Genomic DNA, 24,022 nt, shown 5'->3' on the forward strand with positions numbered 1-24,022 from the left:
TTTTTTTTTTTTAATTATATTCAACATTGTAATACTTACAGATGTATTGATTTAAACTCGTTACAGTAAAGCCCCTTATAGACAGAACAAACCTAAAGCCTGTTATTGTGAAAGCAGGTTTGTCTATCAGCTTAGATATTAATATAAGAGGTGAGCCAGCTCCAAAGGTGGAATGGATGTTTAATGGATTACCTGTGGTCAGTGATGAAGAAAGTATTAAAATTGACAACGTTGATTATAATACTAAATTCTTTGTTATGCGAGCCAAACGGCCACAAAGTGGCAAATATACCATTACGGCAACAAATGAAGTAGGAGAAGACATTGCTGAATTAGATGTGACCGTACTTGGCAAACCAGGTAAACCCAAGGGTCCATTGCAAATTAATGATATTACCAAACACAGCTGTAAGCTAAAGTGGGAAAAGCCTGAAGATGATGGTGGGGCTCCAATTGACTATTACGAAATAGAAAAACTGGATCCACATACTGGACAATGGCTACCATGCGGCAAGAGTTCCGAGCCTGAAGCTAAGGTTATTGGCTTACACGAAGGGAAGCCCTATAAATTCCGTGTGCGCGCTGTCAATAAAGAGGGCGAGTCTGAAGATTTGGAAACAGAAAAAACAATTATTGCAAAGAATCCATTTGATGAGCCAGATAAACCAGGTCGACCCGAACCAACCAACTGGGACAAGGACTTTGTTGATTTAGCATGGGATCCCCCCAAAAACGATGGAGGTGCCCCTATCCAGAAATACATAATCCAAATGCGTGATAAGTCAGGTCGCGCCTGGGTAGATGCGGCTACAGTTCCCGGGGACAAGACTAAGGGCACTGTGACCGCTGTTGAAGAAGGACATGAGTACGAGTTCCGTGTAGTCGCTGTTAATAAAGCTGGTCCAAGTGAACCTAGCGATGTTTCCAAATCTATTGTAGCGAAGCCACGCTTTTTGAAACCTCACATTGATCGAAAGAACCTGCAAAAGAAGATCATGCGTAGTGGCCAATTATTACACATGGATGCCACAGTTAAGGCCGAACCTCCAGCCAAAATAATATGGACCTACAATGGAGCTGAAATCAAAAATAATGATAAAATTAAAATTGAAAACGAAGAATATAAAACCACGTTTATCATTCCCAAAGTTAAACGTGCTGATAAAGGTATTTACATAGTTACAGCTAAAAATGATTCTGGAGTGGACGCAGTTGAGGTCGAGCTAGAGGTATTATGTAAACCTAGTAAGCCAAAAGGTCCACTAGCCGTTTCCGATGTGACGGCTGAGAAGGTACATTTAAAATGGGAAAAGCCCGATGATGATGGCGGCGAGCCCATAGAGCATTACGTCGTTGAGCGTATGGATACAGAAACAGGTCGGTGGGTACCTGTCCTAACGACTAAAACCCCGGATGCTGATGTAACTGGCCTTACTGAAGGCAAAGAATACTTATTCCGTGTTAAAGCTGTTAATACTGAAGGCGAATCTGAGCCACTAGTAACTGATATCCCAGTTACGGCCAAAAATCCATATGATGCCGCTGATACACCAGGTAAGCCACAAATAACGGATTGGTCGGCAAATCACGTAGATCTCAAATGGCGGGCACCAGATGACGATGGAGGTGCTCCAGTTACAGGATATATTATTGAAAAAAAAGACAACAACACTGGAAAATGGCAAAAAGTTCTAGAAACTAATACACCCGATTGTAAAGCACGTGTTAATGACTTAATTGAAGGCACCAAATATCAATTTCGTGTTAAAGCAGTGAACAAAGCCGGTCAAAGTAAGCCATCAGAACCATCTGACCAAATGACTGCTAAAGATAGATTCGCAGCACCCAAAATTGATAGAACAAATATTAAGGACATCACCATCAAAGCTGGCCAAAATATACGCTATGACATCAAAATTTCTGGCGAGCCACCACCATCCAAAACATGGTTCCATAACAAAGCTCGTATTGAAGATGATGACTACAATATTGATATGGAATCATATCGTACCAAGATGTCCGTGCCGTTTGCAAAGCGATTACATACCGGCAAATACATTATTAAGGCCGAAAATGAGTCTGGACATGATGAAGCAACATTTGAAGTAACCGTTCTCGATAAGCCCGCAGTACCTGAGGGTCCACTGCGTATAACGGATGTTCACAAAGAGGGATGCAAGTTGAAATGGAATCCACCTTTAGACGACGGCGGCCTGCCCATAGAGCACTACATTGTTGAGAAACTAGATGTAGAGTCTGGACGTTGGGTACCCTCTGGACGTTTCAAAGAACCATTCGCTGAATTAAATAATCTCGATCCCGGTCATGAATATAAGTTCAGAGTATTAGCTGTAAACACTGAAGGTGAATCGGAACCGTTAATTGGAGAGCAATCTATTATTGCAAAGAATCCATTTGATGAGCCCGGCAAGCCAAGTACTCCGGAGCCAGTTGATTGGGACAAGGATCGTGTGGACTTAGTATGGCGGCCACCTCATAACGATGGTGGCTCGCCTATTACTGGCTATGTAGTTGAAAAACGTGAAAAGGGCACAGACAGATGGATTAAAGGAGCTGAAATATCTGTCCCATCGTTTGGAGAAGAATGCAAAGCCACTGTGCCAAATCTTGACGAAAACACCGAATATGAATTCAGAGTAAAGGCTGTTAATGCAGCGGGTCCTGGAGAACCATCTGACGCTAGCAAATCTGTCTTAACCAGACCAAGAAAGTGTAAGTATATTGCTCACTTTAAAAACATATAAACTTTAGATTCAGAATAATTTTGTATGTAGCGATTAAATATATTACTAATGTATTTATTATATACATATAACATGTAAGAAAGCTTTAGTCGGGTCTTTTTGTCTGTATCCGGATTGCTTAATAGAGTATAAATGTTTAAATATATGATTATTAATGTTTACTTTTCCTTTCTTTCGAATAGTGGCACCAAAGATTGATCGCAAAAACATTCGCACATATAATATTAAAGCTGGTGAGCCGATATTCCTCGACATTAATGTCAGTGGCGAACCAGCTCCTGAAATAAGTTGGACCCAAAATGGCAAAGGAGTTTATCCCACATCGGCGAGCCGCATAGAAACAGTTCCGTACAATACCAAATATATCAACAGTAGGTCAGAGAGAAAGGATACTGGAATTTATAAAATTATCGCTCATAATCTTTATGGTCAAGATCAAGTGGAATTCCAGATTAACATATTGAGTAAGTACATATACGCGTTGTATTTCATAAGTTTAATTTTTATACCCTGAGCCCATTGAAAATGGGAAATCAGGGTATAATGGTTTTGTTAAAAGTATGTAACAGGCAAAAGGAGGCGTGGCAGACCCCACAAAGTATATATATTCTTGATCAGGGCGACGAGGTCAGTCGATTTGGCTCTGTCCGTCTGTCTGTCCGTCCGTCCGTATGTATGAACGCGTCGTTCTCAGAAGATATAAGAGCTAGAGACTTGAAATTTTTTCCTAGGTCCGTGTATATCACGCGCACGTCAAGTTTATCACTAAAAATCGATAAGTACTCCTGATATTTTATTATCGATTAAAGGCCTTATCGAAAGCTAGTTATTTAATTATAGCTCTTTAGAGCTAGAGCTTCCAAATTTTATATGTAGATTCATGTCTATTTTATATAATTTCGGTTTTTGTTAAAATTTACCCCCCACTCCTAAATTCGACCCCTCACCCTTATCTTTGTAAAAGGTATTTCAAGTAGTAGGGAGTTGTGCTTTGGAATGTACATTCATTTGAACATTATGAGTATGTTCTGAAAGTTTCATCAAGATTGGACGTCTAGAAAATAAATTATTCAACAAATAAATTCGTTTAATATTGAACACACTGCAGCGCAGCCCAAGCGCAGTCGCTGTTTACTGCGCAGTTAGCAGAGTGCGTTCTAATACGTGTGTGTGTATGTATGTGTGCCTAAAAAAGGTGCAGAGTGATTGGAATATCAGACTGGAGGGTTCAGGGTATCTCCTAGTCGAGCAGCCTCGACTAGAGTCTTCTTACTTGTTGTTTGTTTGTTTTATACAAGATCTTTGTGATTCTTCGATCTAATATACTACTATGTTCAATCCTTGCAGCTAAGCCTGGCAAGCCGGAAGGACCGCTTGAAGTATCTGATATTCACAAAGATGGATGCAAGCTTAAATGGAAAAAACCTAAAGATGATGGAGGTGAGCCAATTGATAGCTATTTGGTAGAAAAGTTCGACCCCAACACAGGTGTTTGGTTACCTGTTGGTAAGAGCGATGTACCCGAAATTACTGTTGATGGCTTAATACCCGGTCACGAGTATAAATTCCGTGTGAAGGCTGTAAACAAGGAAGGTGAATCTGAGCCGCTTGAAACATTGGGATCAATAGTCGCCAAAGATCCATTTAGTAAGTTTTAATTAATATAATTTATTTTTATTAATTTTTAAACTTATAATACTTGTGTATTATTCAGCGGTACCATCCAAACCTGGCGCCCCAGAGCCAACAGACTGGTCAGCCAACAAAGCAGAACTTTCTTGGAATGAACCAGCTAGTGATGGGGGCTCCCCCATTATTGGCTATATTATTGAAATCAAGGACAAATATAGTCCACTATGGGAAAAAGCCTTGGAAACGGACTCGCCTACCCCTATCGTCACTATGAATGGGCTCATAGAAGGAAACGAATACCAATTCAGAGTAACTGCGTTAAACAAGGGTGGACAATCAGAGCCATCTGATGCAAGCAAACCATTTATAGCTAAGCCGCGTTATCTGGCACCAAAGATAGATCGCAGAAATCTACGTGATGTGACAATATCGGCCGGAACAGCGCTAAAGTTGGACGCTGTTATCATTGGTGAGCCGGCACCAAAAGTGGATTGGAAATTTTCGAATTATCTCTTGCAATCTGGAAAGAATACAACAATTGAAACGCCCGACTATTATACCAAACTTGTTATACGCCCGACTCAAAGGGGTGATTCTGGTGAATATTTGGTAACAGCTACAAATAGCTCTGGCAAGGATAGTGTCCTGATTAATATAACTATTACGGATAAGCCCACACCACCTAATGGGCCACTTCAAATATCTGATGTACATAAGGAAGGATGTCATTTGAAATGGAAACGGCCTAACGATGATGGTGGTACTCCTATTGACTATTTTCAAATAGATAAGTTAGATCCAGAAACTGGTTGTTGGTTACCATGTGGACGATCAACCGAGCCTCAAGCCGATGTTACTGGTCTGACGCCTGGTAATGAATACAAATTTAGGGTATCGGCTGTAAATGCAGAGGGCGAATCGGCTCCATTAGTTGGCGAAGAATCAATTATAGCCAAGAATCCGTTTGACGAGCCTGGAAAGCCTGAAAACTTAAGACCAACCGATTGGGATAAGGATCACATCGATTTGACATGGATGCCACCACTAAGCGACGGGGGATCTCCAATAACTGGCTATTTTATTGAAAAGAAAGATAAATATGGTCAGTGGGAAAAGGCTTTGGAAGTGCCAGTTGATCAATGCAAAGCTACTGTTCCTGACCTAACTGAAGGCCAAGCTTATGAGTTTCGTGTTAGCGCCGTTAATGCAGCTGGACCAGGTGAGCCATCGGATGCAACACCTCCCATTATTGCTAAGTCGCGCAATAAGCCACCAGTTATTGACCGTTCAAACTTAATCGAAGTGCGCATCAAGGCTGGGCAAGCTTTTACCTTTGATTGCAAAGTATCCGGAGAACCAGCACCTTTAACTAAATGGGTACTTAAAAATAAAGACGTGTATTCAAGAGATAACGTGAAAGTTACCCATGTTCCCTACAATACCAAACTTAAGGTGACTAATGCAACCCGTTCTGACTCTGGTCTATATACTCTGCTTGCTGAAAACGCTAACGGAGAAGATAGAGCTGATGTAAGAGTAACTGTTATTGACAAGCCATCCCCACCTAATGGGCCACTTAAAGTGGAGAATGTTCATGCAGAGGGCTGCACGCTGCAATGGAACCCACCAGATGACGATGGGGGGCAGCCCATCGAAAACTATGTGGTAGAGAAAATGGACGAAGCAACTGGTCGTTGGGTACCAGCAGCAGAGACAGATGGACCAACCACAAGTTTAAATGTGAAAGGCCTTACACCCGGACATAAATACAAATTTAGAGTGCGTGCTAGGAACCGTCAAGGTACATCGGATCCACTTACAGCACCTCGTGCCATTGAAGCCAAGAATCCATACAATGAACCCACCAAGCCGGGAACACCATCTATTAAAGATTTCGACAAAGATTTTGTGGACTTAGAATGGACAAGGCCAGAAAACGATGGTGGCTCACCGATAAGTGGTTATGTAATTGAGAAGCGAGACAAATATTCATCAGATTGGGAGAAGTGCGCTGAAGTCGATGGTGATGTAACCAGCGGTCATGTTCCTGATCTGATTGAAGGTATTAAATATGAATTCCGTGTCAGAGCAGTAAATAAAGCTGGCCCTGGTATACCAAGCGATGCGACTGAACCGCATGTTGCGCGTGCCAAAAACTTGCCGCCTAAAATTGATAAGAATTTCATGTTGGATATTAAAATTCGTGCCGGAAACGTATTTGAATTTGACGTGCCAGTTAGTGGGGAGCCAATTCCAAGTAAGGAATGGACCCATGAAGATAACATGGTTATAAATACAGATCGTGTCAAAATTTCAAATTTCGATGATCGCACGAAATTGCGTATTCTAGATGCTAAACGGGCAGATACTGGATCCTATAAATTGGTTGCCCGTAATATTAATGGTATTGACACCCATACTGTAAAAGTCACTGTACTAGATGTTCCAACTATTCCCGAAGGACCTCTACGTGGGGATGAGGTAACCAAAAACTCAATGACACTACGTTGGCGACCACCCAAAGATGATGGTGGCTCCGAAATAACGCACTATGTCGTTGAAAAAATGGATAATGAAGCCATGCGTTGGGTGCCTGTCGGAGAATGTGCTGGCACTGAGATTCGAGTTGATAATCTTATTGAGAACCATGATTATAACTTTAGAGTACGTGCTGTTAACAAACAAGGACAATCCCAGCCGTTAACAACCAGTCAAGCCATTACAGCTAAGGATCCGTATTCCCATCCAGATAAACCAGGTCAACCACAAGCTGTTGATTGGGGCAAGGACTTTGTGGACCTGGAATGGGCTGCACCTAAAAAGGATGGTGGAGCACCTATTACTTCATATATTGTCGAAAAGAGACCCAAATTCGGAAGTTGGGAACGTGCTGCTGTTTTACCTGGAGATGAGCGAAAAGCCCATATAGCCGACCTAACTGACGGTGGAGAGTACGAGTTCCGTATTATTGCTGTGAATCGCGGTGGTCAGAGCGATCCATCAGACCCATCTGCAACCGTTATCTCCAAGCCACGCTTCCTGGCCCCATTCTTTGATAAATCTCTTTTAAATGATATTACTGTCCATGCTGGTAAATGTCTGGGCTGGACGCTCCCAATAGAAGCTTCACCAAGACCGACAATTAAATGGCTTTTCAATGGCAAGGAAATTGAGCCAAATCGACGAATTGAGTCAAATATTTTCCAAAATGAACTAACATTTGAAATACCCTCAGCGCTTCGTTCTGATGAAGGACGATATACATTGATACTGAAAAACGAACACGGTTCATTTGATGCATCAGCACACGCAACAGTACTTGACCGTCCCTCAGTGCCAAAGGGTCCACTGGATATCACAAAGATAACCAGGGATGGCTGCCATTTGGGATGGCAGGTGCCCGCTGATGATGGAGGCTCACCAATATTGCATTACATTATTGAAAAAATGGACTTGTCCAGAGGAACATGGTCAGATGCGGGCATGAGCACCCATCCAGTGCATGATATTACACGTCTTGTTCATCGTAAAGAATATTTATTCCGAGTTAAGGCTGTCAATGCAATTGGCGAGTCGGAGCCATTAGAAGCATCAAGAAGCATTATTGCCAAGAATGACTTTGATGAGCCCGATGCACCTGGTAAGCCAAGTATTACAGATTGGGATCGCGATCATGTGGACCTACAGTGGATTGCACCAAAATCGGATGGTGGTGCACCCCTCAACGAATATATTATACAAAAGAAAGAGAAGGGAAGCCCCTACTGGGTGAATGTTGTTCACGTGCCTCCGAATAAGACTGCAGCTACTGTACCAGAACTTGTCGAAGGCCAAGAATATGAATTTAGAGTAATTGCTGTCAATCAAGCTGGCCAGTCCGAGCCATCCGAGCCATCGGATATGATAACGGCCAAGCCGCGCTACTTGGCACCAAAGATTATAACACCATTACACGAAGTACGTATTAAGGCCGGACTTATATTCCACATAGATATAGATTTTATTGGCGAGCCAGCACCAGAAGCAATCTGGACACACAAGAACAATGCGTTGAACTCAAATGAAAGATCAACCATTACCACAATAGGACACCATACTGTTGTCCATACTGTTAATTGTCAACGTACAGATTCTGGAATTTATCATTTGCTATTACGCAATGATTCTGGCATCGATGAGGGTAGCTTTGAACTGATTGTTCTCGATCGACCTGGCCCACCCGACGGCCCATTAGAGTACGAAGAAATTACTGCTAACTCGGTGACCATATCTTGGAAACCACCAAAAGATAATGGTGGCTCTGAAATATCTGCATATGTCATCGAGAAACGAGATTTAACACATGGTGGCGGTTGGGTACCTGCTGTTTCTTACGTAAACGCAAAATACAATCATGCAGTTGTTCCGAGACTCTTAGAAGGTACCAAATACGAGTTTAGAGTAATGGCTGAGAATTTGCAGGGACGTTCCAATCCATTAACATCGGATCAGCCTATTATAGCTAAAAGTCAATACACTGTCCCTGGAGCACCAGGTAAACCAGAATTATTGGACAGTGATAAAGATCATATTACTATCAAATGGAAAACGCCCATAAGCAACGGTGGCTCACCCATACTTGGCTATGATATTGAACGTCGAGATGTAAATACTGGTCGATGGATTAAAATTAATGGGGAGCCAACTCCGACCACCGAATATAGGGATGACCGAGTATCACCAAATCATCAATATCAATACAGAGTATCGGCAGTCAATGCAGCCGGAAATGGCAAACCTTCAGAGCCATCATCTGCACTCAGTTCGCGCCCCATGCGAGAAAAGCCAAAACTCCATCTCGATGGCTTGCTCGGCAGACGTATTAAAGTACGTGCTAGCGAACCAGTCAGTGTTCATATTCCGATCTCTGGTGCACCAACGCCGACTGTTGAATGGAAGCGCGGTGACATAAAATTATCAGATGGTAGCAAAATCTCATTCGATACAAATACGGAGCGTACAATTTTCCGCATTGACGATTCAACTAGGAAAGACTCTGGAGTGTACAAGATTACAGTATCCAATGAATTCGGAAAAGACTCTGCTGATATTGAAATAATAGTGGTTGATAAACCAAAGCCGCCCGAAGGTCCGCTGACCTACACTAAAATAGCGCCTGATCACATTTCATTGCAATGGAATTTACCAACAGATGATGGTGGCAGTGATATAACAGGCTTTATTGTTGAATTTACAGAGTTTGGTGTTGACGATTGGAAGCCTGCACCTGGCTACTGCCCGAAAACGAATTACACCGTCAAGGGGCTAACCGAAGGAAAAAAATATTTATTCCGTGTCAGGGCTGAGAATATATACGGTGTTTCCGATGCTCTCGAAGGTAAGCCAGTTGTGGCAAAGTCCCCATTCGATCCACCAGGTTCACCTACACAGCCGCAAGTTGTTGGATATACCCCAAGCTCAGCATCATTGGAATGGCATCCACCAGATTATTGCGGTGGAAAACCGATTTTGGGTTATATTGTAGAAAGACGAGAACGCGGTGGCGAATGGATTAAGTGCAATAACTATCCAACTCCGAATACTAGCTATACAGTGCCCGATTTGCGTGAAGGCTCTAGATACGAGTTCCGTGTAACTGCTGTTAATGAAGCTGGTCCCGGCAGTCCATCAAAGCCATCTGATCCTATGTCAGCTGAACTACAACGCTATCGTCCCGATCCACCCGAACCACCAAAGGCCGACCGCATCACAAGGGATAGTGTTACATTGTCCTGGAGACCTCCGCGAGTTGATGGAAAATCCAAAATCAAAGGCTATTATATAGAGCAACGACCTAAAAATTCAAAGGATTGGAAACCAGTTAATGACATACCAATTAATTCAACTGTATTTACGGTACCAGATTTGAAAGAAGGCGAAGAATATTCATTCCGCATCATTGCTGAAAACGATGTTGGACGTTCAGATCCATCCAAGCCATCACAGCCCATACAAATTGAAGAACAGCCAAATAAACCATGCATGGACTTAGGAGGAGTTCGCGATATAATTTGTCGTGCCGGAGAGGATTTCAGCATTCACGTACCATATGTTGCTTTCCCAAAACCGACAGCATTCTGGTATTCAAATGATGTTGTACTGGATGATGACCAACGTGTACACCAGCACTTAACTGATGACGCTGCTTCATTCGTTGTAAAGAACTCTAGGCTATCGGACTCAGGGCAGTATAGATTACAGCTTAAGAATCCACACGGCTATGATACAGCTACCATTAATGTAAAAGTCTTGGATAGACCTGGGGCACCAAGCAATTTGCGTGCTGATGAATTTGCGGGTGATTCTTTGACATTATATTGGAATCCGCCACTAGATGATGGTGGTTCTCCTATTCAGAACTATATCATTGAGAAAAAGGAGGCTCGTGCTTCAACTTGGACAAAGGTCAGTAGCTACTGTACTGTGCCATTCGTACGTGTACGTAATCTGACAATTGGTAAGGAATATGATTTCCGAGTAATTGCGGAAAATAAATATGGTGAATCAGATCCGGCCGGTACGTCAGAACCCATCAGAGCAAGGCATCCATTCGATGTACCAAATGCACCTGGCATACCTCGCGGCATAGATTCCACAGAGGATAGCATTACGATTGCCTGGTCTAAGCCAAAACATGATGGTGGATCACCAATAACTGGATACGTAATCGAGAAGCGACTTTTGAGTGAGGACAAATGGACAAAGGCTGTTCATGCCCTCTGTCCAGATCTTACCTGCAAAATACCCAACTTAATTGAAAATGCAGAATATGAATTTAGAGTTGCTGCTGTCAATGCGGCGGGTCAATCACCATTTAGTGCATCAAGCGAGCTAATCTTCTGTCGCCGTCCGCCTCACGCGCCAAAGATAACATCTGACTTATCTATAAGGGATATGACTGTAATCGCCGGTGAGGAATTTCATATAACAGTCCCATATCATGCGAATCCACGGCCAACACCGTCTTGGAGTATCAATGGTATCGATGTATCACCCGATGGACGCATTCGATTTGATACAGATGATTACAGCTCAGTTTACCACAATAAATGTGCTAAACGTTCGGAAACTGGATCCTATACAATTACACTAACAAATAGCAAGGGCTCCGACACCGCATCTTGTCATGTGACCGTAGTTGACAGACCTGGTGCACCACAGGGACCATTGAATGCCTATGATATCACACCAGATACGTGTACACTCGCTTGGAAGACACCACTTGACGATGGTGGGTCACCAATCACAAATTATGTAGTTGAGAAATTGGATACTAGTGGTACATGGGTAAAGGTAAGCAGTTTTGTACGCAATACACATTACGATGTAATGGGCCTGGAACCCAATCACAAATACCATTTCCGTATAAGAGCTGAGAATCAATACGGACTATCAGAGTCACTAGACATGTCTGAACCCATAACTGCCAAACATCAATTCACTGTTCCCGATGAACCTGGCCAGCCGAAGGTAATTGATTGGGATTCTGGCAATGTAACATTAATATGGACACGTCCAGCCAGTGATGGTGGCTCTCGCATTCAGGGTTATCAAATTGAATACCGTGACATCGTTAATGACTCATCATGGAATACCTATGAGTACTTAATAAAAGACACAAAATATCAATTGTACAACTTAACGAACGGTAGCGAATATGAATTCCGTATTAAAGCGAAGAATGCTGCTGGCTACAGTAAACCATCTCCTCCATCAATGCGATTTAAGCTGAAAGGTAAATTTAACATACCATCGCCTCCAGGCACCCCACAGGTTACGAAAGTGGGCAAGAATTATGTCGATCTAAAATGGGAAAAATCACTCAGCGATGGAGGCTCTCGCATTACTGGTTACATTATAGAGCGTCGAGATATTGGGGGTGCTGTTTGGGTTAAATGTAATGATTACAATGTTCTCGATACTGAATTCACAGTTATTAACCTTATCGAAATGGGCGATTATGAATTCCGAATTTTTGCTATCAATGCTGCAGGACGCTCAGAACCCAGCCATTGTACTATGCCCATTAAGATATGCGAAATTTTAGGTGGCGAGAAGCCAGATTGGATATCGAGATTACAAGACAGGATTGCACCTTGTGGCAAAGACTTTACGTTACAATGCTGTGCATCTGGTAAGCCAAGTCCTACAGCCAGATGGTTAAGAAATGGTAAAGAAATCCAACCTGGAGGACGTTTTACATGTGATAGTAAAGACGGTGCCTTCCGATTACACATCACAAATGTGCAGTCTGGTGATGATGGTGACTATACTTGCGAAGCAATTAACTCGCTTGGATTTGTGCATACATCTGGTTATCTAAAAGTTGGCTCACCACCGATTATAAACCGATGCCCTAATGAGTTGTATTTACCAGAGGGTGATAATACAAAGATTAAGATTTACTATTCAGGCGATCAGCCACTTTCAGTGAAGATAACCAGAAATAACGAGCTCATCTCCGATGTGGCTGATGAATCTCATTTTAAATATACTATCTTTGATGATTATATTGCTATATTTATTCGCGATATCGTTAAGGCCGATGGTGGCAACTACCAAATTGAGCTCAGCAATGATTCTGGTAGTGCAGTCGGACATTTTGATGCACGTATTACCGGATTGCCTTCAGCTCCCGTTGGACCATTAGGAATTTCCCACATCAACAAGCATTCATGTATATTAGCCTGGCGTGCACCAGGGTATGATGGTGGTCTGAGAATAACGCATTATGTGGTTGAACGGAAGGATATATCGTCACCCCATTGGATCACTGTTTCCAGCACCTGCAAGGATACAAACTTCAATGTGCAAGGTCTGATCGAAAATCAAGAGTACATATTCCGCGTAATGGCTGTTAATGAAAACGGCATTGGTTCTCCATTGGAAGGCTTGAATCCAATTCGTGCCAAGGCACCAATCGATCCTCCATCACCTCCTGGCATTCCAGATATTACTGAGATTGGTGGAGACTTTGTCCATTTGGAATGGAACAAGCCGGAGTTTGATGGTGGTAGCTATATACAAGGATATTGGATTGACAAACGAGAAATGGGCAGCGATACTTGGCAACGAGTTAATCAAATTATTTGTGCTGCAAATCAAATCAACTGTCACCATTTGATTGAAGGTCGTCAGTACGAATTCCGCGTATTCGCACAAAATACCGCAGGACTATCGAAACCGTCGACCGCTTCGCAGGCTGTTAAAATAGTCGATCCAAAGGCGGCAACACCTCCCATTATTGTAAAGCCCCTACGTGATGCGAACTGCATACAAAACCATAATGCACAATTCACATGTGAAATCACCGGAGCTCCTCGACCAATCATCACTTGGTATAAGGGAGCGCGCGAGATAACGAATGGAGCTCGCTATCACATCTATTCGGAGGGTGACAATCACTTCTTGAATATAAACGACGTATTCGGCGAAGATGCTGATGAATATGTTTGTCGTGCCGTAAATAAGGCCGGTGCCAAGTCAACACGTGCAGCTCTCGCCATTATGAGTAAGTATTTTATTGCCACATTAACACCACTAGTCGGAGAAATCATTGAATTTCATTTTAATATCGATTACACATGTATTAATGTGTGGCATGTGATAAGCTGAAAATCCACAACATTTCGTGACTTGGAATTTGAAATGTATTACCTGAACGTTTAGTTTTAACACTTTGCAAATTTCGAGTTCCTTCGGTTCTCCGCACCCTTACATTCGTATATATCCAATATATCGTAGACAACGCAAATATATATATTTAACATTTTGAATGCCTAGGTTTACTATGCAGAGAGAAGCTTAGCCCAATAAGTCATGAGTATATATTCCCCAGACGAATAGCAAAAAATACATTGAACAAAACTAATAGCCTTTCATTTCTTTGACAAGCATATAAATAGAGTCAAATACTACATCAACGTCATTAAAATTATTTTATTAACAATTTACAGCCGCACCGAAGTTGAATGTTCCACCACGATTCAGAGACACAGCTTACTTTGATAAGGGTGAAAATGTTGTCATTAAAATACCATTCACTGGTTTCCCCAAACCTCGTATTAACTGGGTAAAAGATGGCGATAAAATTGAATCTGGCGGACACTACAATGTTGAAGTCAAAGACCGCCACGCCATATTAACAATTCTTGATGGATCGCGGCTCGACTCTGGCCCGTACCGAATAACGGCAGAGAATGAACTTGGGTCGGATACGGCTGTAATTCAAGTGCAAATTAGTGATCGTCCAGATCCACCACGGTTCCCATTGGTTGAGAGTATTGGCACAGATTCGTTATCTCTAAGCTGGAAGGCACCTGTTTGGGATGGCGGTAGCGATATTACAAATTATCTTGTTGAGAGGCGTGAGCATCCACTTTCTTCATGGATACGTGTTGGTAACACTCGTTTCACTTCAATGGCTGTTAGTGGTCTGACACCTGGCAAAGAGTATGATTTCCGCATATTTGCCGATAATGTGTATGGACGATCTGATCCATCGGAACTAAGCACACTGATCAAGACGAAAGAGTCCATCAAGAAGAAGCCAACGGAGCGTAAATGGGAATTGGATGAAAACGGCAAAAGGATACGCGGAAAGGCTGATGGACCAATTAAAGACTACGATTCATATGTATTCGACATATACTCGAAATTCGTGCCACAGCCCGTTGAAATTTCCCATCAAAGCGTTTACGATAGGTACGATATACTTGAGGAGATCGGTACCGGTGCCTTTGGTGTTGTGCACAGATGTCGGGAGCGTAGCACTGGAAATATATTCGCTGCCAAATTTATACCCGTATCACATGCTGTTGAGAAAGACTTGATTAGACGAGAGATTGACATTATGAACCAGTTACATCATCAAAAATTGATTAACTTACACGATGCTTTCGAAGATGATGACGAAATGGTTCTTATACTTGAATTGTAAGTAAAAGAAACATTCATAACTTTCTACTTAAGAAGCCAAATATGATATATACCTATAATATTTTATTATTTTTACCTATAATATTTTAGACGTAATAGTCAATGTACCTCTTAAATTCTTATTATGACCATCAATTTTTCTTAAAATATTCTACAAATCGGGTTTTTGAAAGCTTGGCGTGAATAGAGTAGGAGGGTCTAGACGAGACTAGGAGATACCCTGAACCCTCCAATCTAATATTATAATCATTCTGCACTTCTTTTATGCACACATACATATGCATGCATACACGCAAGAACGCGCTCTACTATCTGTGCAGTAAGCAGCGACTGCGCTTGGGCCAGCTGCAGTGTTATAACAAAACCATTATACCCATTTACCATTTTCAATGGGTTCAGGGTATAAAAAATAAGAGAAACAAAAAACTTTTATAACTATATAAATATTTTTAAACAAGTAGGAAGACTCTAGTCGAGACTGCTCGATTAGGAGATACCCTGAACTCTTCCATCCATAGAACACGTACTGCTAACTGCGTAGTAAGCAGCGATTGCACTGCTATATCGACTCAGTTCGTCGTCCTGATCAAGATTATATATACTCTATGGGATCTGCGATAATTCCTTCTGCTTGTTACATACTTTTTACAAAACCATCATACGCTGGGTTCCCATTTACAATGGGTTCAGAGTATAACAAGTAAGAAGACTCTAGTCGAGACTGCTCGACTAGGAGATACCCTGAACCCTCCAAGCTGATATTCTTATCATTCTGCACTTCTTTTATGCACACACACATACATACACATTCATCCACCCTTACGCGCCCGCGCTCTGCTAACTGCGCAGTAAGCAGCGACTGCGCTTGGGCTGCGCTGCAATGTGGGCAATAGTATGGTGAATAACTTCTCTTGTAAAAATACGATCTTAATGAAATTTTCAGGGCGTATTTATATGGTCAAAATGTGTGTGCATTCCAAAGCACAAGTCTCTAGTACTTGAAATACGTTTTTTGCAATTTGGGGGCGAAGGGGGCGTGGTATCCAAAATCTGTTGATTACAAAATGTTTGTACTTATCCTATATATATACACAGTAAATCTGAAGTCTCTACGTCTAATAGTACTCCGATGAGGCTCAAAAAACAAAATCAATTTTTCGATTATTCTCGATAAAAAAGTTATCGGATGAGTTATCGAAAAAATAAAGCAAACTCGTACTGCGTATGGTATACACGAGTATGCACAAAAAATTTCTAGCTCTTATAACTTCTGAGATCTCGGCGTTCATACGGACAGACGGACGGACGGACGGACGGACGCACAGACGGACAGGGCTATATCGACTCAGCTCGTCGTGCTGATCAAGAATATATATATACTTTATGGGGTCTGCGATGATTCCTTCTGCCTGTTACATACTTTTACACAAAAACATTATACCCTGATTTCCCATTTTCAATGGGTTCAGGGTATAAAAATAATAAAACTATTGCATATTTTTCATCATTTAACTAAAAAGAAGATTAACAGTAATCTAATCTAATCTCGAAATACCTATATTACAACTACAATTTTATTGTTCATAATTATATTTGTTACCATTTCATATTATATAAATAAATATGGTTTATACGTCACAGCTTATCTGGTGGAGAATTATTTGAACGTATCACTGCCGAAGGTTACGTTATGACCGAAGCCGAGGTTATTAATTATATGAGACAGATATGCGAGGGTGTCAAACATATGCACGAGAAGAATATTATTCACTTGGACATAAAGCCGGAGAATATAATGTGCCAGACACGCAACAGCACAAACGTGAAACTAATTGATTTTGGTCTGGCAACACGATTGGATCCTAACGAAGTCGTAAAAATCACAACAGGCACAGCCGAATTTGCAGCCCCTGAAATTGTAAACAGAGAGCCAGTTGGCTTCTACACAGATATGTGGGCTACAGGTGTGCTTGCCTATGTACTGTAAGTTTATTTTATTAAAGCATTGTGATATATATAATTATGTATAACTGCTTGCTTTCTTTTTGCATGATATAGCCTAAGTGGACTTTCCCCATTCGCTGGAGACAACGATATACAAACTCTAAAGAATGTTAAAGCCTGCGATTGGGATTTCGATATGGAGGCATTTAAGCATATATCCGATGAGGGCAAAGATTTTATACGCAAGCTCCTTATTGCCAACAAAGAGAAACGAATGACTGCCCACGAATGTCTGCTTCATCCGTGGCTGACAGGCGATCACAAGGAGCTGACACAGAAGATTGCTCGCGATCGTTATTTAGCATATCGGGAGAAACTGCGAAAGAAGTACGAGGAGTTTAGCAAATATCTATTGCCTATTGGCCGCCTATCCGAGTATTCATCACTACGAAAATTGTTAATGGAGAAATATAAGATTCATGACGCCGTGTTCGATCGTCGACAAGCTGCTCCTCGATTTGTTATCCGACCATCGTCACAGTTCTGTTACGAAGGCCAAAGCGTTAAATTTTATTGTAGGTGCATCGCGATTGCCACGCCCACGCTCACTTGGACGCACAACAATATTGAGTTAAGGCAGAGCGTTAAGTTTATGAAACGGTATACAGGAGATGACTATTACTTTATAATTAATCGTGTCAAGTTAGATGATCGTGGCGAATACATAATACGTGCCGAAAACCATTATGGTTCCAGAGAGGAAGTAGTTTTCCTCAATGTACATCCACTGCCAAAAGAACAACCAAGATATAGAACCGAATCGACCCCGGTTCGACGTCGTGAGCCCTTGCCCTACACCTTCTGGCAGGAGGAAGCGGAATCTGCACCCAGTTTTACATTCCTATTACGTCCACGCGTCATGCAGGCCCGCGACACATGTAAGCTCCTCTGCTGTCTTAGCGGCAAGCCCGTTCCTACTGTCAAGTGGTATAAGGATGGACGCGAGCTAAGCAAATACGAATACGCAATGACCCACTCCGATGGCGTTGTCACAATGGAAATAATTGATTGCAAGCCTTCAGACTCTGGAAAATACAGCTGTAAGGCAACGAATTGCCATGGAACAGATGAGACAACATGCGTCGTTATTGTTGAAGGTAATTTCAATTTTTACTAAAATGACTCATTCTTGAAATAGTTACCGAAAATCCGAACTCAGTATATAAATATATAAGTATGGGCAATATTATTTACTTGTTGAATAAATTCTCATGTAGAAAGTCTATCTTCATGAAACTTTCAGAACTTGATCATAATTTTCAGATATATATATATATTCAATAAGCATAAGTATCCAGCACTTGAAATACGTTTTTTACAAACTTTTGCCAAGGGGCAACAAAATGTTACAATGTCGTATTCATCAAATGTATATACAAAATTATTCTGTCTGCAGATCTAAAAGTAATTTCAATTTTTACTAATATGACTCATTCTTGAAATAGTTACCGAAAATCCGAACTCAGTATATAAATATATTAGTATGGGCAATATTATTTACTTGTTGAATAAATTCTCATGTAGAAAGACTATCTTCATGAAACATTCAGAACTTGATCATAATTTTCAGATATATATATATATTCAATAAGCATAAGTATCCAGCACTTGAAATACGTTTTTTACAAACTTTTGCCAAGGGGCAACAAAATGTTAAAATGTCGTATTCATCAAATGTATATACAAAATTATTCTGTCTACAGATCTAAAAATATTCAAATTACGCTGAAAAAACGAAATCAATATATCGATTTTTCTCGATAAAAAAGAAATCTCTAGCTCTCATATCTTCTGAGATCGGCTTGCTCATAAAAACGGACGGACAAACAGAGTATATCGACTCAGCTCGTCGACCTGATCAAGAATATATATACCTTATCGGGTCGACGAGCTGAATCGAAATAGTCATCTTAGTCTGTCCGTATAAACGCCGAAATCTCAGAAAATATAGTAGCTGGAGTCCTGCGTGTACCATACGCAGTACGAGCTTATTATTTTTTTTCGATAACTTATCCTACAACTGTGTACCAAAATTTTATTTGCTTACTGTAAATATACACAAAAAGCAATAAAGTAAGCATACAGTCGGCAAAAGTTTAGGTACACTCCCTAAATCAACATGTATCATTAAAAACATCCTCGAACTTATCTGAAAATGTATGAATAAGGATTAGTTTACATATAAGAGAGGTATTTATTTATGAAATGGGCAAAAACGATTCGTTTACTTCATATATGACCTTTTTATGCACGCAGGCCAAAAAAGTTTAGGTACACTTCTTCTAACCCGTGAATTCGAACAATTCAAACGGTAGATTTCCTTTTTTCTTTTTTTCGTGTCACATACTTGAATTATTGTAATTTCATTTTTGTCATATTTGGGAGAGTAATTGGTCAATATGGGTCGAGGAGAGCAATCGCACTAGAAACGCGTTAAATAATAATAAAACTCTACTTAGAAGGAAAAGAAGTATGCAAAATTGGCCGAACGGTTAGGCAATCACCTTCCAGAGTGCAAAATATAATAATATCCTAAGGAAAAACGGCAACACTTGAAGTTCAGCCAAGATCAGGCTGTCCTCAAAATTGAGTACCAGAGATAAACGCCAAATCCTGGCCACAGTAAACACGTATTCAAAAACATACGTATTCAAAAACATACGTATTTCTAACCATGAGTTACCGTGCAAACTGTGCGCGTTATTGCATCTATGAAGCATGGAGGCGGAAACGCGATGGTCTGGGGGTGTATGGCCACATCTGGAGCTGGGAAACTAGTATTTATAGTATTTAAAGTATTGCAACATCATTTCAAGGCGAGCACGATTCAGCTCCAGTTAGGCGAGGTAACTTATTATTTTCAACAAGGTAATGACCCAAAAGATAATAACACGATGTAATTAAATACTCCGCCACAATCTCCAGACCTCAATCCAATTGAGCACGTTTAAACTTTACTGGATATAAGGATCCGCAAGTATAAAATATCCTCAAAAGATTCCCTAATGTCCGTTTCAAGCTCCGAGTGGGTTAAAATCGCCGAAAATAAAACCAAACCATTAGTACGGAGCATGCAGCGTCGACTGCTTGCAGTAATTGCTGCAAAAGGTGGTCCTAGTTAAGTTAGTTAGTTAGTTAATCTAATTTATATGTTTTTTATTAAAATAAGTTAATAATAACTGTATATTTTAAATCTCAACACTTTTATTTATATTATTTCACTTAACCACTTTTTGATAGAGTTAAGTTGAAAAATCGCGGTGTATCTGAACTTTTTTTGCCGACTGTATATATGTATCTAGAATTTTCTCCACTTTCATTTCTACTCTGGATATGTGATACACAGATGGTATGATATACTACACATATACAGATGTAGCATATAAACACATATTTATTTGCCTTTGAGCTTCAGCTTTTAAACATGTGATATTTTGCATTTCCTCAAATTCAATGTCTTATCCAGGAGAATGGGTTACACCTGAACAGGCCGAACTTGCACACAACTTCCTTTACTCAGGAGGTAATTTTTAAAAAATAAACTCTCGACTAAACCATACACATACTATCTCATATTTATTTACTTATTCTCTACTCTTAAGCATGCATTCTTGTATACTCATACATAATTATTCCACCTATGTGTTAAATTGATTTCTTTTTTGTATAAAATGTAGTATACCACATGCATGCTATAAAAACTCGAGGTGATATAATAATTCAAGACTAAGAACTCGATCCCTAATATATACAATATGGTTCTTATCTAAAGTTAGTACTTAAAGCTAAAAAAAAAGACCAGTGAACTTGTCGACTGTGACACCTGTTATGTGTATACCGAAAAAAACTTGAAATCGTCCAATATCTTAATTCCGCTGAGACTGTATTTGTATATGCGAACTTTTGGACCTCAAGATCTTAAGATATCGTTTATTTATTCGCAATAACTTTCTTAATCAATGCATCGACCTATAACATTTTGAGTTTATTTACTTTTGTATACTACTATAGAATACTTAAAGAGCCTATATTAAAAAAAAAAAGTCCTATATTTATTTCTATCTCCATTTCCCTCATACCCGTAGAAAGTAGCTCATAGTTAAGCACGCTATAGAAAAGTCTATACCCCTGCCCAAAATGCAATTTATCATTTATCTCAACTTTGTATTTATTAATTTTTTTATAAAACAGATCGAAAGTACATCGAACAACCCATGAAGCCGGCTCCTCCACCGATCATTACCACTCGCCAATACACATCGTCAAGTATTTCCAGCAGCTCACATCAGTCATCAAACTCGACATCGACGTCAGACGTTAAGGTGAGAGTAAAAGGATATAATTGAACTAAAAATCAGGCTAATTGATTGATAACTGTTTCTTGTAGGCGGTCACTAACATCAACTCTACAACAAGCACAAGTTCCTCATCAACACAGAACAGCATTTCAGGCAAAAAGAAATATGCAGCCAGTAGCTTACAGGCACCCGGCAGTCCATCACGATCTCGTAGTGCTACCAAAGAGCTAATACGTACGTAGTTTATATGAAAAGCTATTAACCAATATGTTATTAACCAAATGTTTTAAGTGTCATAAGTTACAACAGTTGAAAGTTGAAATTTCACTCGTGTAAAATAAACTATAATTTGATTTAAATTTTGCGGCATAATTTGAATACTGTTACACAAAAGACTTCAGATTTACTGCGTAGATGCATGGCGGATAACTACGTTTTATAGAAACGTAAAAGGCGGGAAATATTTCCATATTAAAATATGCTGGGAATAAATTAAAGGAAACTTGTTGAAATACAGACTCACAAATATTGCGCTGTAATAATTAATTTATTAATTACCAATTTACATTAATAAGGTAATATATATAAAATTAATAGGAATTCAAATTTCGCATTTAGTTCCACCAGACGACTCCTTAATGTGTAAGCCCGAGTTCACTAAACCACTTCATGACTTGACAATTCGCGATGGCGAACAGTTGCAGTTGATGTGCCATGTCAAGGGGGATCCGGAGCCACAAATCACATGGTCCAAAAATGGCAAGTCGATATCATCATCTGAAATAATGGATCTGAAATACAAAAACGGTATTGCAACACTCACCATCCACGAAGTTTTCCCCGAAGATGAAGGTGTCTACTCTTGCACGGCAACAAACTCAATTAGCGCTGTCGAAACGAAGTGCAGGTTAACCATTCAACGTGAGTGTTAGACATCTTGATAGCTCATAATCCTGTTGGGTTTCTTTTCCTACGATATTTTGAATTTATCGTTTGTAAATAAGACGCATGTTGGTAGAAATATTTTTGAACTTCTTTGATGGTACCTCTCTTTACTTACAGCTCTGGACAAGCAGTCAAGCAGGCGACAGGTAACTGGCAGTGACAAGCCACCAAAGATAGTTAGCCACTTGGAGTCCAGATTTGTAAAGGATGGAGACGCAGTCACTTTGGCTTGTCGTATTATTGGAGCCGATCACTTTGATGTCGTTTGGCTGCACAACAATAAAGAGATTAAGCCAAGCAAGGATTTCCAATATACCAATGAGGCAAACATTTATCGTTTGCATATCACTGAAATTTTCCCAGAAGATGGCGGCACATATACATGCGAGGCGTTTAATAATGCGGGGGAATCATTCAGTACCTGTACAATAAATGTCATCGTACCTGGCGATGATCCCAAGCGGCCAACATTTATTCAATTTCCCGTTTCCGTTTCCGTTACGGAGGGAGAGGATGCCCACTTCGAGTGCGAATTCGACGTAGAGCTGGTCAATCTAGTTTGGTTAAAGGATGGTAAACCTATTGATGAAACACGCACCAGATACTCGTTCACCAAGGATGGCAATCGCTATAAGTTCACTGTAAACAAATGTACTTTAGATGATGTGGGACAATATCAGGCTAAGGCTTTATCCAAGAAGGGTGAGGCCTTGAGCGCATTTTCGGTAAATGTCCTCAGCTCCGATGCCTAAACTTCAACAAATTTTTCACGTGTTATCGAAAATATAAGTTTTTTAGACTGCTCATGAAATAGAAATCATTTATGTATTTAATTCACATGAAAAATCAAAGATACACAAAATATTCAAAATTGAAACCAACAATACATTTAGGAAGACTGCGGTATGAATCCACGCTATGGGAGAAAAGTACCTCCTTTAACCGCATCTAACCTTACTATTCATATATGTTATACTTTAGAGTTAAAACAATTAATATTGCCTACATCATTACTCATAAGCAAAATGTACAATAATTTATAAATTTTACAGCTGTTTCCATTTTTCCTTACGTTTCTTGGTGTATATATATCTTATCTTATATATTCTATATATATCAAACTCACTGAACACATCATGTACGGAAGCAGTGAGCCAAACTTAAGGCTGTGCCACTTCTCTGACTGACTGATTGTTGGCATCCTCACTGACCACCTACCACATTCACGAGGTCAGCGAAGTAGCCCAACTTAAGATCAACATCAAAAACAAAAACATCTGGAATGAACTGCTTACACTCATACTTTGTATTTGTGAATTGTTCACGGCTATCGAAACAAAAATATGAGACTAAAAACTTTAAAATCGAATTCATAATAAACGACTAAATAAATAACGAAAA

At 40.3% G+C, this 24,022-nt stretch overlaps 1 protein-coding gene and 1 long non-coding RNA gene across 27 annotated transcripts in view; one reads left to right on the forward strand and one right to left on the reverse strand.

Moving 5' to 3' along the window:
* The window catches only part of LOC149090911 (uncharacterized), a 148,443-nt gene extending 144,752 nt beyond the window's left edge, over positions 1-3,691 (reverse strand). The window contains exon 1 of the long non-coding RNA XR_016197217.1: positions 3,390-3,691. This is a non-coding gene — a long non-coding RNA (uncharacterized LOC149090911). The remainder of the gene's footprint in view (positions 1-3,389) is intronic.
* bt (projectin protein bent) overlaps positions 1-24,022 on the forward strand; it is a 63,475-nt gene extending 39,453 nt beyond the window's left edge. For 25 of the 26 annotated variants that reach the window (XM_089262770.1, XM_089262745.1, XM_089262769.1 and 22 more), the window contains 12 exons: positions 67-2,733; positions 2,948-3,229; positions 4,113-4,412; positions 4,480-13,947; positions 14,393-15,371; positions 17,016-17,357; positions 17,433-18,475; positions 20,845-20,901; positions 21,570-21,700; positions 21,766-21,910; positions 22,295-22,597; positions 22,739-24,022. In XM_089262770.1, the coding sequence (XP_089118896.1) occupies positions 67-2,733; positions 2,948-3,229; positions 4,113-4,412; positions 4,480-13,947; positions 14,393-15,371; positions 17,016-17,357; positions 17,433-18,475; positions 20,845-20,901; positions 21,570-21,700; positions 21,766-21,910; positions 22,295-22,597; positions 22,739-23,373 (16,352 nt within the window). In that variant the 3' untranslated portion in view covers positions 23,374-24,022. The remainder of the gene's footprint in view (positions 1-66; positions 2,734-2,947; positions 3,230-4,112; positions 4,413-4,479; positions 13,948-14,392; positions 15,372-17,015; positions 17,358-17,432; positions 18,476-20,844; positions 20,902-21,569; positions 21,701-21,765; positions 21,911-22,294; positions 22,598-22,738) is intronic. The other variant, XM_089262750.1, reaches the window with a different exon arrangement.

This window comes from Drosophila navojoa, chromosome 6 (assembly GCF_054131105.1).
Source record: "Drosophila navojoa isolate 15081-1374.11 chromosome 6, UAZ_NAV_1.0, whole genome shotgun sequence".
Classification (NCBI taxonomy): Eukaryota; Metazoa; Arthropoda; class Insecta; order Diptera; family Drosophilidae; genus Drosophila; species Drosophila navojoa.